This window comes from Pyrgilauda ruficollis, unplaced genomic scaffold (genome assembly GCF_017590135.1).
Source record: "Pyrgilauda ruficollis isolate IOZ18807 unplaced genomic scaffold, ASM1759013v1 scaffold182, whole genome shotgun sequence".
Lineage (NCBI taxonomy): Eukaryota > Metazoa > Chordata > Aves > Passeriformes > Passeridae > Pyrgilauda > Pyrgilauda ruficollis.
This window is the reverse complement of record NW_024517207.1, coordinates 938,480-956,395: the sequence shown is the minus strand read 5'-3', so window position 1 is coordinate 956,395 and position 17,916 is coordinate 938,480. Positions and strand designations below refer to the sequence as shown.

General features: G+C 37.7%; 2 protein-coding genes across 17 annotated transcripts in view; both read left to right on the top strand.

Annotated features, from left to right (window-relative positions):
• The window catches only part of IRAG1 (inositol 1,4,5-triphosphate receptor associated 1), a 98,280-nt gene extending 94,190 nt beyond the window's left edge, over window positions 1-4,090 (top strand). For 14 of the 15 annotated variants that reach the window (XM_041464670.1, XM_041464683.1, XM_041464682.1 and 11 more), the window contains one exon: window positions 797-4,090. In XM_041464670.1, the coding sequence (XP_041320604.1) occupies window positions 797-1,037 (241 nt within the window). In that variant the 3' untranslated portion in view covers window positions 1,038-4,090. The remainder of the gene's footprint in view (window positions 1-796) is intronic. The other variant, XM_041464684.1, reaches the window with a different exon arrangement.
• Window positions 4,091-5,238: 1,148 nt separating this feature from the next.
• Window positions 5,239-16,019, top strand: LYVE1 (lymphatic vessel endothelial hyaluronan receptor 1). Of its 2 annotated transcripts, XM_041464664.1 has the most exons (7): window positions 5,239-5,963; window positions 6,890-7,253; window positions 10,565-10,724; window positions 10,831-10,970; window positions 13,204-13,509; window positions 14,275-14,353; window positions 15,051-16,019. In XM_041464664.1, exons 2-7 carry the CDS (start codon window positions 7,172-7,174, stop codon window positions 15,235-15,237), a joined length of 954 nt encoding a protein of 317 aa, XP_041320598.1. In that variant the 5' UTR covers window positions 5,239-5,963; window positions 6,890-7,171; the 3' UTR covers window positions 15,238-16,019. The 2 variants fall into 2 exon arrangements, with proteins under 2 accessions (XP_041320598.1, XP_041320597.1); XM_041464663.1 differs by lacking the exon at window positions 5,239-5,963 and having other exon boundaries at window positions 6,755-7,253.
• The last annotated feature ends 1,897 nt before the right edge of the window (window positions 16,020-17,916 follow it).

Genomic DNA, 17,916 nt, shown 5'->3' with positions numbered 1-17,916 from the left:
AAAACACAAAATTTTTGATTTTGATATTTCTGTTAAAGCTACATGTTTACATCACAGTGCTTCATCTTGCTGGGGTTTGGTTCTGATTTGAGGTAAAAGGATGGTCCATAACAGTTCCTTATATGCAAAAATGCATCTCTGTGAATATGTACTGCCTTATAAAGGTTATAATTCAGGAGCATGAATTGGTGCTGTGTGTCATTCCTGTCACTGAAGTGACACTGCATCCATCTGCACTCAGTGCTCTCTGTCTGTACATTAGAGGCATTGAATGCTGGCCAAAGCAAGGAATGTGTCCAGTCCCAGGTTAAGGCAGGGATCCTTACCTAATCCAGAAGAATTCATTTCCATTCCATAACCATTACAGCTATAAACATCTATTGAATTCAGATTTCAGCTGCCTTCAGAGAGCAACCATCTCATTAGTCATGACACTCTTGGAAAGAAATGTTTACCACATATTCCAATGCTTAATTTAGTTGATCAAGGTATGAACAGTGCAGAATTTGCATGATACCAAGCTCTGAGATGTGCCAGCTGACACAGGTGGGAGAAATAGGAGTCAAGTTTAGTCTCCAGCTGTCTCACAAATATTACTCATATGGAATAGTTGGAGTTGGAATATCTGAGTGTACAGCTCTTCATAAAAGAACTTTAGAGTTTGATTCTTCTTTGACAAGGTTTTTGTATAGGGAAAAAAGATGGTGCACCACCTATGACACCTTCCAAATTGAAAAGCTTAAAATAATAAATTTGCATTTGATTAATATATAATAGTTTTCTTTTTATTTTACAGCAGACTTGAAGTCATCATTAATTATTTATATATCCTGTACCCCAAACTGTGCAAACACTGGAATGTGGTGTGGCTTGTGGTGGCTGCAATAGTTATTTTTGCTGTGGTGTTGGGAATCTACCATTCCTACAATTCCTGTGATGAAAAGTCAGAGGCACCTGAAGGGAAGGCCAGCTGCTCTGCAGCCCAGCAGTATTCCTGGTGGAACTCAGGATTCCGACAGGAGCAACGCACGGAATAACAGAGGGACAACCACGCCCTTACGGTCCCTGAGCAAGTTTGTGTATTAGAGCACCGTTGTTAAAGGTAGTGCTTAGTCATCCCTGTGGCTGTTCCACTGATCCCTTAGGCAAGTGAGTTACTCTACACCACCAGGTTTGGGATCCATGGTGAGCATTCCTTGCTAAGATGCCAATCTGATAAATAATCCTGTCTGTCCTCTTATTGTAAAGGACTCGTAGAAATAAAGTAGTGTTGAATCATGGTAAGGCTGTGGCAGTAATCAGCAACCTGCAAAACATTTATAAGAATGATTTGCACAGGACATTGACATTTTGAAGACCATCATAAAACCTGCATTTGCAGTTAATGCTTTACTTTGCATTTCCTGAATTTACTGTTGATTGTTGAAGTACTAATTGCATTGAAGTCCTGTGGGTTTTAAAAGGCTAATTAATTTCCTTATTCATGGCTATTGGGTAGAAATAGAAGCACTTCCATGGAAGAATATAATTATATTCTAAGACCAAATGCCTTGCTGCTAAAGTAATTTTGTAAGAGGAATTATCTATATGATTATTTAAATGGAATGCTAAGTACATGCATAAATGTGTTTTATGATATGCTTTAAGAATGGGACCACCACTTTTTTTTAAATGGGGTACTCAACAGAACCTAAAATGGGATCTAGGTGGCGCAGCTGATACCATCCATTAAGTCTGGAAACTTCTGATACATAAAAGTTTCCAAAAATGTATGTATGCCACTCAGAGTCAGTACTGGTTACAGCCAAAAGTGGTAGATGCCTGGAAGGGTCCATGTGCTACCTAAGTCCAAAACACAGCCGTCTTGGACATGGGAAGCAATCTTCAATTCTTAATTGAAAAAGAAAACAAAAGCTCTTCAAACCTCTGTATGGAGGTGACCACACCAAGTGGACTCTGCCCTCCTGCTAACACTGGAAATAGGCATTCTTTGAGATCTGCAGCAGGAACAGAGCCCTGAGAGCAACCAGAACCCAACCAGTGCCTGCATGAATCAGGCCGTGGTAGCAGTGAGGCCTTAGGAGAGCTCACTGTGTGTTTTCAGTAGTTCATTTTCAGAATCTGATGCCAAGACCAAAACTGATCTGATACACTTCCAAAGCTGAACTACCACCTCAGGCTAGAATAATCTTTTGCCCAGATTTTTTGCCAGTTCTGCCTATTTGGGAGTTGTGAATTCTTACACAAGAATGCGAAAGCCTGAAATTTTTGGACAAGCAATTTGAAAATGGTGAAGCCATTACCTGTACAAAACCCAGCACCTAGGGCTGAGACCAAAATGTGTCTGGGCCATTTGTACCTGCTGAGCATCACTTCTGAGGGAAGGTGAACCATGTTTGTGTTTCCATAGCTACGGCCGCAATGGCAAATCCGCAATGGCAAATTGCACTCCTGTCCTGCATCCTCCTGGCATTTTCTGGTTGAGAAATGGGTCTGTTTTCCAACAGAAGGATAAGAGTGTTATGAAGTACTGTAATTTCAGTTCTGATACAGTCAATATTGTCCTGCCGTCTTTTGGTGGAAACACTGAACTTCAAGCTGTCAAAGAAAACAGGTTTCTAACTCAGTCAGAAATTTAGCTCACATACCTGGCACTAATAACGAATATCCTGCTGGTGAATTTTTGTTGGCCATGTGTTTCGTAGAAGATATTTATATGGGGAAAGAAAAAAAAAAATAGCAGACCACTACCACATTTTTGGGGGGTGGGGTGGGGAAGGGAGTCTATAAGCAATTAGAAAGGGTTTTTTTTTTAATTTTAAAGTATATATATTGAGGAATATGTGTGCTTAAGGAAGTTCAAAAAGGATAACGGGGAAGTGTGATTTGGTCTAAAATTGCAATTGGTAAAGAATAAGGAGAAGGATTCTTGCAAATTACTTGGAATCTGGTGCAGTTAGAATTTCTGACTGTGAAGAACTACTGTGACCTTTCATGTACTTTCAGTATTTGAAGAAACTCGTCAGTTGTTTCTTGAATACTTTACTAAAATCAACTTCTTTAACTTAATATTCTTTACAAATAACATTGGTAACTTAATAAGGCAATAAAATTGAAAGTAAATACTCCTAAATATTCAGATTTTTCTATGCCAAAAATTATGGCACATATTTATGTGATTGTGGAAATGTTGGGCTGCCCTGAAGAAAAATAATTAACTGTGCCTGTAATTGAATTAATTTGTTTTTATTTACATCTGCACTGTTGTGAGTCCAACAACTTATTTTAAGTACACGTAAGTTATTGATATCAACAGGACTCTCTAATTGCTTAGTGTTAAGCATGTGAAAAGGTCTTTTTGGTCAGTGGGTGAGTGAGCTCTCCATCCTCTCTTAAAATTCAGCACACTGGCTTTTTGTGGAATTAGTGCAAAGGGACAATTCCCATAAGTAGTTGTACTGATTTGAGCTGAACTACTTGCATGTGTGAGGTAAGTATAATTTAGCCACAAATGAACTGAAAGAGGCAAGAGAATTTAGTGAGGGTGCAAAAATGATGATAAAGTTTACTAAAAAAAAGAATTGTTCTTTTTATAACTACTTTGAGCAAACTGTCCACTAAAAGTAACAAACCACAATGACTAACAGCACACTAAATAGCTATGCTTGTATTTTTCAGTTATTTAATTAAAACACCTTTTGTTTAATAGGAAACTAGATTAAGCTCAAAAACTATTCTAAATATAATTTTATCTGTTGGATATTAGTTTGCTTTATTTGGAAAAAAAAGCCCAACAACCTCTTCTGTGTTTGAAGATCACATCAGATAACAAGAAACAGACCTATTATTTATGCTATTAACACTGAAATAGTTTTCTTGAGGTGCAATATTTATTTTTCTGCTTTAACAAGACACATTTATGGTTTCTCCTGCACAGCACAAATGTTTCTAGCAAAAGGAATTTCAAAAGGGCACTATTTTTGTGTATCATATTTAAATTTGTAATATTGTAAGATTTTGCACAAGTGTGCTGGTATTGTACTGTATAGTATCACATACTTGAGTTTTGAAATAAAATTATGGTTTCAAAGTTGTCAGTGTCTTTACCTTAAAGATTTGGGGTGCTCTGTCTACATATTGATGGCCATGTCCTCATGAAATAAGTCCTGCCTTGTCTACACTGTTACATATTCCAAGGATCTTGCTCTTAGTCTTCCGGTTCTTCAGGAAAATGGTGCAAAAGAGGAGAGCAAACTCCTGTGTCAATGGAGAAAGTGTTTGGAAACAGGCTCATCCCTGCCATGCCCTACAAACCAGCTGAGAGAGGAAGCTGAAACATCCTGAGAAGAGTTTAACTCCTGCTTTGGAGGGAGGCCACGTGTGCTGGAGGAGGCCGAACATGGGAGTCACAAGGGAGATCTGTAACCCAAGGATTTGGGGTGAAAGGTCAGGAGTCTTTATCTGCTTTGTGCACTTGGGAGCTCTGGGAAGCCTGGGTCTAGTGCAGAGCAGACTTGCCTGACCAGCAGGTAGGAGTCAATCCTCAAGTTCTGAATCTCTGATGGTCTCTGCCAGGGGACAAACTCTAGGACATCAGCAACCTGGAAAGGAATTACTGTTTCCATGGAAAACCCTGATATTTGTATTTTCTACGTGAACATTATTTTTTTGTTTGTTTCCTCTACTGTTGTTCAGGTTTCAAGGTTCCTTTTGAAATGACTGTAGAGAACAGTTACATGTGTTCTGCCTTAACAGTAGTTTTCTGTTTAGTAATCCTCATCAGCATTTTAAAACATGCTGACATAAAAAGTTGGGAATTTTTCATATACGTTACAATAAGTACTTAGGTCAAAGACTAATTAATCATTCAGTACAGGTCTGTTTTTTTTTACCACACTGATTATGAAGAGGACACCAAAAGGTTAAAGACCTTTTGTACTGTTACAGTCCAGATAAGTGATCTTCCATGCAATTTTGGAGCAGCTGAACTATAAAAAGGAAGAAACACACAAAAAACAAAGTTATTTCAGTCTTGCCTTGTCATTCTAAAATTCTGTTCTCTCTCTCCTAATCTGTAAGACCTTGTGAAGTAGCTCATATTGTTTGGTGTTGCAAAGGTGTTTATCTCATTTTTACAGCTAGAAGTCCTACTAAACATCAAGAGTTTGACTAAAGGAACTTGGCCAAGGCACAAAATGTTAAGATCTGGCAGGACAAGTAGCACACAATTTTAAAATGTCAGAAACCCAGCTATTTATTAGTCTTCATGGTAGGAAATATTTAGCAGTTCAAGGTAAGCATTTTCAATGGAAAGATTTTGTTTAATGTTCTCAGTATTTTACAGCCACAGTCTATAGTCCATGAGAGTTACAGAATAGCTAATAATTAGTTTCTGCCTCTACCTTGTAAATGCCAGTGAATCCTCTTACAACCTTCAAGTGAGAGCTAAATCTGATTGCGGTATCTGACTTTGCCATGGCTTTGCAGGGGCAGGTAAGTAGAGCACAACAAGGGAGGGAACAGAAATTGGGGCTAGAACTTTGTCTAAAGATCTCATTGAGTTTTACCAAATTCATTTCCAAACTACAACCCAAACACAACCCAATTTTCGTTTCATCACTGCTGATGGAGACATGATCTCACTGACCCCCAGCATTCTCTTCAGGCCCTGTCTGTGTTACAGAGCACCATCTAATAACCCTGTCACATGCTGCTGCAGGAGATGTGCTTGTGCCCCATTAAAAGTTAATGCTATCTCATATATTAACTGGGGACTTTCTAAATGCAAACCACAGTTTAAAGAGGTAACTTTACACTGTTACACTTGAGTTTATAGGACTCTGAAAACAGTCTGGAGACACCGGACATCTAAAAGTTTGCTGAATCACAAGTTGAACATGATGTAAGAAAGTCATACTGTTGCAAAAATAAAAAGACTGACACCATTCTGAACTGTAAAGCAGGTAAAGCAATTTATTAATTAGTCTTGACATTGGCAAGAGAGCAAGAGAGTGAGGCAGCAGGGGTTTCTTAGCTGAAAGAAAACTGGGAGCAGAGACACAACTCTTTAAAACATAAAATAGTAACATAAGGGAGTAAACTATCTTCCATGTCCATTGCCAGCAGGAAAAGCAATGATAGGTTTATACCAGGGAACAGTTAAGTCAAGTTAGTGCAGGGAACAGCTTTCAACTGTAAAGAATAGTGAGGCACTGAACAAGAGCATTAAAGGAAATGTTAGGAATCTGTCACTGGAAATCTTTGCGGACAGGTTAGACAAACATCTGTCAGGAATAATGCAGATACAGCAGACATGACTGACACTGAAGGAATTAGCCCATCCCTTGAACTCCATTCCTGCTCTGTGTTTATTGGAACCTCTGAAAAAAAATCTGCTAAGACTTCTTAAGTTTTTTTAAACTATAGCTGTGAGGACCATCTGTGTTTTGAATCAATCCAAGGGAATCACTGTTTTTTGGAATGTCACAAAAGGCAGCAATGATGGCCGTGGCTGCAACCTCTGTACCTGTGGTCTCAAAAGGAATCCCATTTACAGTAGTGTATCTGCAAATCTCTTAATATTTAAGTTTCATATTACCTCTGTGTTATAGGAACTAATTTTGCATTGGAACTCTAAGGAAAAAAGTAAAACTACACCATCAATACTAATAGGACAATGGGGAATAGATGCCCTTCCAGTTCTAATAAAAAATAAAAATTCTGTGTGGCATATTGTGATATGATAGAAGATTTGTTTTATTTACCAGATGAATAGACAACATGAATAATGATCTGTTCATCAGTAAAACAGGAAAAAACAGCAAAAGAAAACCTTCTTTCGAAGTGTTTACTGACTTAGCAGTATAACAGCCTTATCTCCCTTCCTCAGCCGTGCTTTGTGAATCAGCAGCAGTGACATTTTCCAGCAATCCCCACATGAAAGCCAGTGGAAAGGGTGATGAGGGATTTCCGCTCCGTGACCTCGCCCTGCAGTGGGACAGTCACCGCACTGGCTCTGCCATTCTTTCTATGAAGCACTGCAGTGACAGCTGAAGTTGCTTTCCAGAAGTCATCTCATCATCTGACAGCATCCAATACCTTAACTTTCCTTAGCCCAGGAGACAAACTACCTTGAATTTCCTACTTTTCTGAGTTTTCCAAGCTGGTGGCAATGGCAAATTATTTTGGAGTTACCTCAAAGGTGTCCTTCATCTGGGTTATGACATTCCTGGCTCAAAATTACTTTGTAACAGGTATGTAAAGTTCCACTTTTTCAAGTCTTGAAAAAAGTAGCTGGATTTACAAAAAAAGTGGGGAAGGAGCATGTGTAAATGTGTTTCTGGCAGAGGAAGCCACAGGGCTTTAAGAATACAGTGCAACAAAAACTGGCATAGAGGGAAACCTTCGTTGTTGGTCTAATTCAATTGCTGAAAATGCTGAAGTCTTTGAATCTAAATGCCACAAAACTGCTTATTTTAAAGATCTGGTATGGCATTTAGGATTAAACTCAGATCTGTTGAAATGTAACTTCATTTTGTATCATTTTAAATACCAGAGCAAAACATGACACCAGTTCTCTTTCAAATTCCATTATTAACTTGACATAATCCATCCTTACTGCAGTAGCTGCTGGGATATCTGCAGATGCTCAATGCACACCAAAAGCCTCCAGATACTTTGCTGTTTTTCAAGGATTTAATGCTTGTTCTATTTATGTTAAAGAACATACACTGTTATTGCAGACAGTTGATTTTCTCACCTACTAAAAGACTTCCGGAGTGAGTGAATTAGATGCTCAAGTCCTGTTGAAATTCCACAGGACTGGAGTACCTAACAACAGCAGTGTCCTCCAGCAAAACCAACACTGTGCAATTTCCACTGGGGAAAAGGAGAGCTTGAGGAAGTACCCTTCCTTGGAGCACCTTCTCATGCACCCTCATGGCTCCAAGAGCTCCAGTTAAGCTCAGGGCTGATCTCCAGCTGTGTCTTGGAGTTGTTTTGTGTAGTGGTTTGCTGTCTGGGCTTCACATACAGGCTCTGGATTTAGGCTGTAGGTAACCTTGTCTCCAGGATAGACTATAGGTATGTGTAGAACCATCTTCTGCTGTTCCCAAATGTACTTTCTGGATGTCTGACTCATTGTCTTGCTCTTTGGGTGGCAGTGAAACCTGCCACCATCCCCACTGTGGTGCTGTTGAGGTGCTGTGTGTCTGTGCCCTGGTTGGTGAGGACACTTTCCTTGTGGAACAGCCTCATGCTTGCTGCTCCCTGACACCAGCAGCCAAAGGGAGCTCTAATAAACCAAAGTGAAGGTTAGACATAAGGCAAAGAGAAAGAGCTCTCCCCCTCCTCCCCCCCCCCCCCAAAAAAAAAAAGAAAAAAACCAACAAAATGGGAACTAATACACAACAGGGCCAACATCCATAGCTTACAAAAACATAACAATTTTCTTCCTGTTCTATGGCAACTTTGTCTTGCTGTGAGATTCTTCTGTCTAGGTCTTCTCACTTATTTCAGTAAACCAAATTTGTAACCCAAGACTAAAATACTGAGCAGAATGTGCCAATACTAGGTTGCCTAAATAGAACAGAGCTTAAAGTACAGCTATGTGCAGCTCGTGGACCAAAAAGGATAATGTACTTCTAAAGGATTAGTCTGCCTCCTGTACAAACTCCGTCATCTTTAGAACAGAGTTCAGAGGTGATTTAATGAGCTATGAAGAGACTACTGTTCTCTTTTTGGATTTCTTCCTCACAGTGTGAAATTCATAACTTTTACAAAATGTATCAATGAATCATTGTTTTGTTTTAAAAGGCCTAGCAAATTTTAAGACACAACTTTGGTCCATATCTTAGAGTCACTTTTCTTATAATTTGCAACCTAAGTATCTGGCACTGAATTTCTATATTATGCTGTGTATCTATCATGCAATACACACATGAAAATATTTGTCCTGTAATTGGATAACTAATGAGTGTAGCAGTACCTAGGCAACTTTCTAAGATTTTGTTAAATTCCTTTCAGTCAGCTGCTCAGCTTTATTTGAAATTTGTAGAACTGGTCATTGAGAAGCTTTCTTTCTCAACATTACATTTTTTAAAAGTTGTGTTGGCTCAAATCTGAAGATAGGAAAATAATAGACTAAAGAAGATAGATTTGAAGTCCTTGCTAACAACACACACCCCTTCATTGAGCACCAGGGCTTCTCTGCATCCCCCTGCAATGTGTTTGGGCTTGAATTGTGTTCAGCTCAGGGCTGGATGCAGCCATAGTTTGTCTGAGGGGACTGCTCAAGGGTTCAGTGGCTTCCCCTCTCTGCTGAGATAAAGCCACCCGATTCAAAGATTACTCTTCCAAATATTTAAACTAAATGTAAGGATAGCAGAGATGCATCATTTTCCAAAAGCCATTTCCAGCCCACCACATCCAATGGGAGCAGGAACTAAAAACCTGTCTGGTTTCTTAGCGCTCCACACAAGCTTAGTCCTTTGTTCCCTTCTCATCACAAGAGTGGCTTGGCTGCCAGTTTTATCTTTTCATTCATAAAATTCAGTTTAATTTGTCTTGTTGAGAGGTCATGGGGTGGATTTGGAGGAATCACTTCATCCTGCCTTGAGAGTTTATGGACTGCCTGCATTCTGAAGCACAGATTTTATGAAATGCACATTAGTGTACACACCTAGTGAATTCAGTCTGACAAACATACTGAGCAAGTAAGTAACACCTGTGGCTGGTGATTGTCTGAGATGTCTGTAATGAAATGCTGAAGTGTTTCATTTGACAGGACAATTACTGTATGTAACTCCAAAAGAATTTTTTTTTCCAGTAAATGCTCCCAGTAAAATACAAAAGCAAACTAGTAATACCCTTTCTCCTTATTGTGCCAAGTCCTGAATTTTGTCCCATGCTTTCAACACAGATGAGAAAGAAGAGCAGGTGTAACCTGAGCTATGCACTTGCTGGTGCAGGTGTCACAAAGAGTGTGCCAGCTGTAGCTGTTTAAAAAGCTGGATGAACTGCCTGGAAAAGTGTTAACTTCACCTGGCCTATGTCCTCTTTTCCTGCTCCCTGCCACACACAGTAAATGGAACACTTGACAGTGGCTGGGGAATGGAACCATCATGCAAAGCTAGGAAAAAAAAATAGGAGGAATAAGGAACATCAGAAATGATAAAATATTTTTATTTTCTTATTGGTATATTAATTCCATGAAAAATTATGTGTAACTCCTTTGTTGTTATATAACTTACCATCTCAATAAGAAGGGTGTAATAACAAAATCAATGCTTTGGTGCAACAGCTAGCTTTAATTTATTTTTAAAAAGAAAAGAAAAAAAATGCTTTATATGCATTTAGTCTAATGACAGTCAAGCCTCTTGAAATCTCAGACTATTTTGTTTAAAAAATACATTCTATTTTTAAAATGTCTTTTATGTTAGAAATTAGTTTTCTGCTGTCCTCAAGTTAGAAACTTTTTAAAATGTTCAGTTATCTTAAATTCTTCATGAGGAATAAATGTTAATATTCAAATACTAACCTTGACTATTATATGGCTTAATTACAGGTTCCATTAATTCACCTTGCAGGATCAAGGGTATAGGAATTTATCTTGATCAGAAAGCGAATTTCTCAGAAGCAAGTAATGGATGTAATCAATTCAGCCTAGAGTTGGCAAGTAAAATACAAGTTGAAGAGGCTTTGAAACATGGCTTTGAAACATGCAAGTAAGTGCCATCACTTGGTGACCCACTACCTTTAGTGGACACCTTCACATACAGCTGAGGCTGGTGACAAATCTCATACTAAAAGCACTGATCCTTTTTGTTGTAGCTATGGATGGGTGAAAGATGGATTTGCTGTTATTCCTCGGATAACATCCAACCAGAAATGTGGTCAGGGAAAAACTGGAATAGCACAATGGAATGCTGGCAAGGATAAAAAATTTCATATCTACTGCTTCAATTCCTCAGGTATGTAAGCATGACAACTGCCTTTTCTGGGTGTTTTGGATTATATTAGATTTTTTAAAATCTGCATGAAAAAAATCATAAAAGAGAGTAATTTCCTATAATTTGTTGACCCTTTCCCCCAGTCTTAAACATTGTGAAGCTGTTCTTAGCTCAGAAACTTCCAAGAAATGCAAAAGGTAAATTCAGTTAATCCCAATTAATAATGTGGTGCTACCATTAAAGCTCTTGAGGAAGAGTTGTTTTTACCATTACTTAATGTTGACACAATGCTTTTAATATGTTTTGATTATTTGGGCATGATAATTTAAAAGAGAGTGATTGAATCTTTAACCAGGGTGTCTGTGTTTAGTGTGTCTGCTCTTGCAAAAAAGGCTAAGAGTGGGGTACTTCAGAAAAATTTGATTTTTTTTTTTTTTTTTATAAAAGGAGGTCTATCAGTTAAGTCAAATTAAATTATAAGCCAGAACTGCCAAGAGACCATAAACTTAATTAGATTCCTAATCAGTAAAATCCAACAGCTCTTTTAAATTTAAATCACCTTAAGTGTGAAAAGACCTGCCCTTCCCCTCACTGGCTATTTACAGACTGAAGTCCAACAGTAGAACTTGATATAAGTTAGATCTCAGCACAACATATGAATATTGTTTCTTAACGGCTTCTACTAAAAATAAGTAACTAGAGATGTTGTGCTTCTACTTGCGTCCTATCTCTATGGTTATTACATTATAAATATCCCAATAATTAGACCAAATAAAGGGTCATTTCATTATTTATAATCAGTTGTAGACTTTGCCAATGAGTTTTAGATAACAAGAGGATATGTTAAAAACCCTGAAAGTTTTCAGCAACACTGTGTGAACAAGGGTTGGAAAGCAGGAGAAATATGGAGATGCAAAGATGTAAAGACCTGACACCCTGCCTGGTGACTGTGAACATTGGAGGCTCCAAAGAGACTGAGGATAAAGCTGTAGAGAGAAGGCCTGTGCCACATGGTGATTCACTCCGTGAAATGTGTTATTCTGCATCAAAAGTGTTGCTTAGATTGGGTAATGCTACAGAGGCAGCAAGTAGCTCCAAATCATTTGCTTTGTTTTGCTTGAATTAAAAGAAAGTAAATACATATATGCTGTTAGAGTGTGTGAAGGAAGTTAAGCTTGCTCAATGGTTAGAAAACCATTTAATGTATATTTCATATTGGGATGATTCTGCAGTCCTTTATCTTAATTTCCAAACTGTTGCCTGTTTTAGGCATTTCTATCCATTTCATTCCGAAATATTTGTCAGAAGCTCATTTTGTCAATTTTCTTGTGCCAAAAAACTTGCCAAAAGCTCTTGAAAAACCATAGTGGAAAAAGTGTCAAGCCCCTGCCCTTTGGCATTTCATTCTGTGAAGGTGACTGCGTCATCAGACTCCCCACGGGGATTCACTTGGAAAACAGCACACACATCTTTTCCCTGTTATTTATGTTAACCTGGTTGTTACTTCAGTGAAATTTTTATAGCTTTACATAATACAGAATTTCACTAGCAAAGTAGAATTTTCACATTTTCACAGGAGCCTGATTCAGCGCTCAGCTTTTCCAATTCCATATAAAAACTTCTCTTGCACCTACATTTTTATATACACAACACCTACTTCTATTAAATTACTTAATTTCTGGAAATTACTTATTTTTCTTCAAACCTGAAGTTTTTTTACTTCCCATCCTCTCCTCCCCACTTACAATCAAATCTTTTTATTGTCTCACACTGGTGCCTGATTTATTTGAAACTTTTATGGGCTACATTATTTTACCGGAAATCAAATTATTTTTTCAAGTATCAACAGCACATGCATGTATTTTGAACATATATAGAATATAATTGAAATATTTTTGAATATTGGGTACCCTGCTCTGTGGGAGGTTATACTGTTGGGTTTTATGTGCAGCATTACTCTAAGTACTGTTCATGAGGGATATAGTCATTGGTATGGAATCATAAAATGAGTACCATGGTTGCTCAAAGGAGTGTGTAACTGTGTGAGTAATGATAAAAGCTGTATAATCTAGGTTGTAACCACATATTTGAAATAGGATATATTTGCCAGGTTTGGGTAAAACTTTTGTGAACAACAACAAAAAAAAAAATTCCAGAAAGGAAAGACTGAGGAACAATTTCAATAATTGTGTGTGCAGTAAGTACAAAACTGGCATCCAACATAACTTTTATGTATTTATTTTCCCTGCTGCAGATGTCCGGATTAATTCCTGTCAACCAGACCCAGCTACAACCACACTTCCTTTATCAACTGCATCAAGAGACTTAGCTTCATATTCAGCCTCTGATTTGACTGAGAACATCACAGCAGTGTCTGCTGTGACTGTGACTGAGTCAGAACAATTCCCGAGAAAGAGATTTCGTGTGGTGTGCGTGACTGAAACACTCTCACCAACAGAGGGGCCCACCACCACCCCAGTGCCAGAGGAGCACTCGGCCACTGACTCTCCCAAGCACACTCCCCACCTGGCCTTTAAGAATGATGCTGTTGTTTTTGGAGGTAAAGGCCTTATGTGGTAGTTACTTAATGAATACAGTTATTTATGTAGAAGTCAGTAGTCAAACTGTTCACTGCTATTTTTGTTTGCTTCTCCGGTGTCCATTTTGATATAGCTGAACCTGGAGGCAGAATAGGAGTGTTTTGGTTTTGCAGAACAAGGCTTATGGAGCAGAGGATTTTAAAATAGTTTTTAAGAAGAACTAAGATCTGCTTTTATACTTTATGATAAATTTTAATGTGAAATTGCGTAAGTTCGTTCTGGTTAATGTGAATTGGGGTAAAAAAAATTCTGAAAAATTCTTGGCAAACACTCTCAGTGTAATGGTAAACTCACCAGGCTCTTCAAACTTTCTTGGCTTCTTTTGGTTTTAAGGAGAATTGCTCTTGAGATACGAGGTGTGAGTAAGCAATCCTAATGCACAGCAGTGGAGAAACAGACCAAATATGAGGCAAGGCATGCCAACTGTAAGGATAGTTAATAACAAGAATGTGCTCTCCAAGCAGCTTGTAAAAACTCTCCAATGAGCAGATTAGACAAATATCTGTCAGGGATTGCTTAAATACCAGTTTTAGGCTATCCTGAAAGAAATGAACAGGAGTAACTCACCTTTTGATCTTCCTAATATTCTATTCTTCAGTTCGCGTGTATGTACTCTCATAATAGGTTGGTTTTAGAAGAGTCTATATTTTTGCTCTTAAGCCTTCAGGACATCAGCTTTAAGTACATAAATAAAAACCCTGTGCTTGTATCACTTTTATCTCCAGGTATCCCCACTGCACTTCTTGTACTGGCAATCATCTTCTTCATTATTTCTGTTGTTCTAGCAGTCTGTTATATCAAAAAGTAAGTTGCCTTTTTTTTTTCCCCCTCTCTTGGAGTGAATTAACTAAAGAACAGAGAAGTAGCAATGATGACATAATAGTGTTGCACAAATTTAAAAAATATTGAACCTTGTTTTTATGCAGATCAGTTTGTTGTTGCTGTTGCCACTCCCTGCTTTAGAAAAGAAACACAAAATAATATTGCCTACTTTTAATTGGTCAATCATGCCTAGTGTGAAACATTTCCAATTGTGTCAAAATAGCAACACTGAAATGTGCATCTGTTCATACATAAACCAGCTTTATCTTTTCTTTTTCCTATGTCACACTCAAGTGAAATTTTTCATTATTGCACTATGATTTTGCTCAGAAAAAAATAATTGTTGAACTCATTTGTCAAACTTAAAGACCTTCAACACAGTGCATCATTAAATGCTACTAAAAAGTGTGCAGTTCTCCCACCCCAGCCCAGACAGCTGTATCTTTGTGTACCACAAATCCTGAACATACATTGTCCGTTTAAAAAAAAAAAAAAAAAAAAAAAAAACAACCAAAATATTTCTTTAGAAAGCACGCTGTTGGAAAAAGCACAGTGATGTAGCATGCCACTATCCTCTGAGAGACTTCTGCTTGAGTATGGTAATTGAATTCTAGCTGTTTGAGTGATGCTACCAAACTATGTCAGTATTTCTGCTTTACTATCTTTTTTCTTTTTAAAGGTACAAGAAAACCTTACCATTTTTAAACAAGAATCAGCAAAAAGAAACAGTTGTAACTACTGCTCTCAAAGAGACAAAATCAAATGACCAAACACCTGAGAAGGAAACACAGAATAATGGAAATAAGGTAGAAGAGTGTAAAACTAAGCCTGAGCCAACAGTAAAATGTCTAGAAGCAGAAGTTTAAAGGAAAGAATGTACAGTTCTTGATGGAAGTATAAAATAAAGCACACAGGGCTTAGTAGTGGTTTTAAACATAAGTGATTTGTAAATACTTATATTTTCTCTACCTTTAACATATGAAACCTTGGTTTTTTAATAATTACTTCTTTGGCAACAAATATTCTTGCAGAAGAATATGATATCCTATTTACTTGAAATAAATTCTACAAATCCATATTACAGCTCATCTTTAATAAAGAAGCAATTTGGAATATGCTATTAACAACATGCACTACATTAACTATTTGCATGGAATTTAGATCAGTATATAATGAAAAGGTTTTCATATCTTGCTGGAGGATGTCTGCTAGCCTAATGCCTAAAATAAAAACTGGCACTGTAGTTCTTCCTCATGTAAATTAGCTTATTTCCATTCAGTAGTTGCATGCTGCTTTAAAAAATGTCTGTTTACAAACAGAAGAAACAGTTCTGTTTACAAGGGAGTGAAAACTCAAAGGATTAACCCACTGTCATTCAAATGCCCAAAGAAGGGTACAAAAATGCTGAGATGTGTGTGTGTATATACACAGCAATGAATAACTTACTTTGATACCTTCATTGTATCAGAATTTACTGTTTTATTTATTGAAATCATTATCATTCTTCCGCATGAGATATTTGACAGAGTGGGACAAAAAAATCCTTGAGCAAGACTTTTACTGGAGATCTTTTGTGTGTATTTAAGTGTGGCTTTCATAATAAAGGTGATATGGGATGTCTGCGGTGCTCCCTAAAAAATAAACTGTGGTGAATATGTTTGTCTGGACAATTTATTCTCATGAAAGCTGTCTCATGGTAAAAAGAATTCCTATAACCATAACATTACAGAAGTAATTCGTTGTCATAACGACACTAGGAGTTTATAAAATATTTTCCTGAATAAAGAATTTAGATAATTTATCTTTAGGTTTGAAGGAGGTTGTTATGCCAAAGGAAGTCTTTTTCCTCCATCAGGCAGCTTAAAAAACATAGTCTTAGATAATAATAATAATTTTTAAAATAGCAAAATAGCAATACAACTGGTCACCTATATTGTGTTTTCAACAGTGTAGGATACTGGGTTATGAACTTGGATATTTTTCATTCACATAAATTTTAAAATGCCCAGTGTTTATACATTCCACTAGTAATGATTTATAGTGCATTTCTAGCATTATACTTAAGAGATTTCCTGGATTGTTTTTGTTTTCTCTTTTTTCCTTTTTTTTTTTTTTTGGTAGTTCAGAAATATTTTATGGCTCCAAGTGATTCAGTGCAGCTGTAAAAACTGCTCATTTCAGATGTCCATCAGCAGAATTTTAGCAGAAAAATGTGCAACAGAGGACAGCTTTCCCAGCCAGTTAAGGTACTCCTCTCCTTGCAAAGCATCACAGGAACACCTTGTGTCCTGAATGGAAGTTCTCTGCGAGGAGTAGACAGCACAAGTAAGGCCATCAGGAAGAGCCACAGCCACCAGTCATGAAGGTGCCAGAGTAGCAAATGGGCCTGAGGACACAGGCAAACGTGGTGGATTCCAGGTAGTTTGGGAAATTTTTTAAATTTCCATTCTGCCTCTCTTTTCCATGTTTTTAGAGATTAGAAATTACCTGTTTCTGTGTTCTTTTCCCTACAGCCAAGAGATAATTATAATGTTTCTTCTGTTTTAGAGCTAAATAAGGGCACTTTTTTCCCCTGAAATGTTTACTTGCTAAAAAAAAAATCCTATTTTAATAAGATATTGTCTTAATCTCTGTCTTATTTTATCATGTACCTTAAAAACTCAGCATTCATTCTGACCTTCCCACTGCTACCTGACCAATGCACATGGTTTGATCTGCCCCTCCATTCCACTACACAATTTATCACAGGGGCTAAAGGAGCTGTTACACTGCTCTGTATGGAACAAAGGCAGCTCTAAGTACTAATCAACAAGTATGCTATTTGATATTGTCTCTAGGCAGTCAGCACAACTCAGTCACATTGGAATTGGAAAGTACAAAACATTCCTGCTCATTGTTTAATGGAATTGCAGGGGATGCACTACTGCAATGCAAACAGGAAACATTTAAGTATGTAGACCAAGAGTGTCAAACACCAAACCCTTAACTAGAGGTAGCAGAAACTTAAGAGAAATTCTTCATTGTGCTTCAGATTTTTCCTTAAGTGTTGTGCTTTTTTTTTTTTTTTAACAAGATCTTCTCAACAGTTCTGAAGCGCCTTGGTGTGCCAGAGCTGCTCAAGCACCTTGGACAAATAACTCATCCCACCGAGCAGGAGAGCACAGTCAGTACTTGTCACTTGATGCTAACACCACTCAGATTCCCACACTGAGGCTACAGATGTTTGCTGACCTTAGGCAAAAGGGGTGCTTGGCCTGCAGGAAATACAGCAAAGGTTTCCAGTCCAGCCCAATCCCTGTCTAGAATATGGGAATGCCTTTGGCGTGGGAAGTACGTGTATCCATGTGTGAACAGAAGCAGGCAGGAAGGGGAAGTACTACTCCTTTTCTCCTCTTAAAATTAAGGAAAAAAAAAAAAGAGTAGAATTAAATATTGCAGTATCAGGATGTGGATGACCCAGAGGATGTTCTGGGATGTCTGTTTCTCAATGACTTGTTGTCGTTTATGGGTGTTGGGTTTTTTTTGTGAAAAGGTCAATGAGCATT

What these genes read in the sequence shown, in the direction of transcription:
- LYVE1 (XM_041464664.1), top strand. Translation starts at nt 7,172, where the DNA reads ATGGCAAATTATTTTGGAGTTACCTCAAAGGTGTCCTTCATCTGGGTT. An exon ending in CTACTGCTTCAATTCCTCAG is followed by an intron (nt 10,971 to 13,203) that starts GTATGTAAGCAT and finishes TCCCTGCTGCAG; the next exon opens with ATGTCCGGATTAATTCCTGT. An exon ending in TGATGCTGTTGTTTTTGGAG is followed by an intron (nt 13,510 to 14,274) that starts GTAAAGGCCTTA and finishes TTTTATCTCCAG; the next exon opens with GTATCCCCACTGCACTTCTT.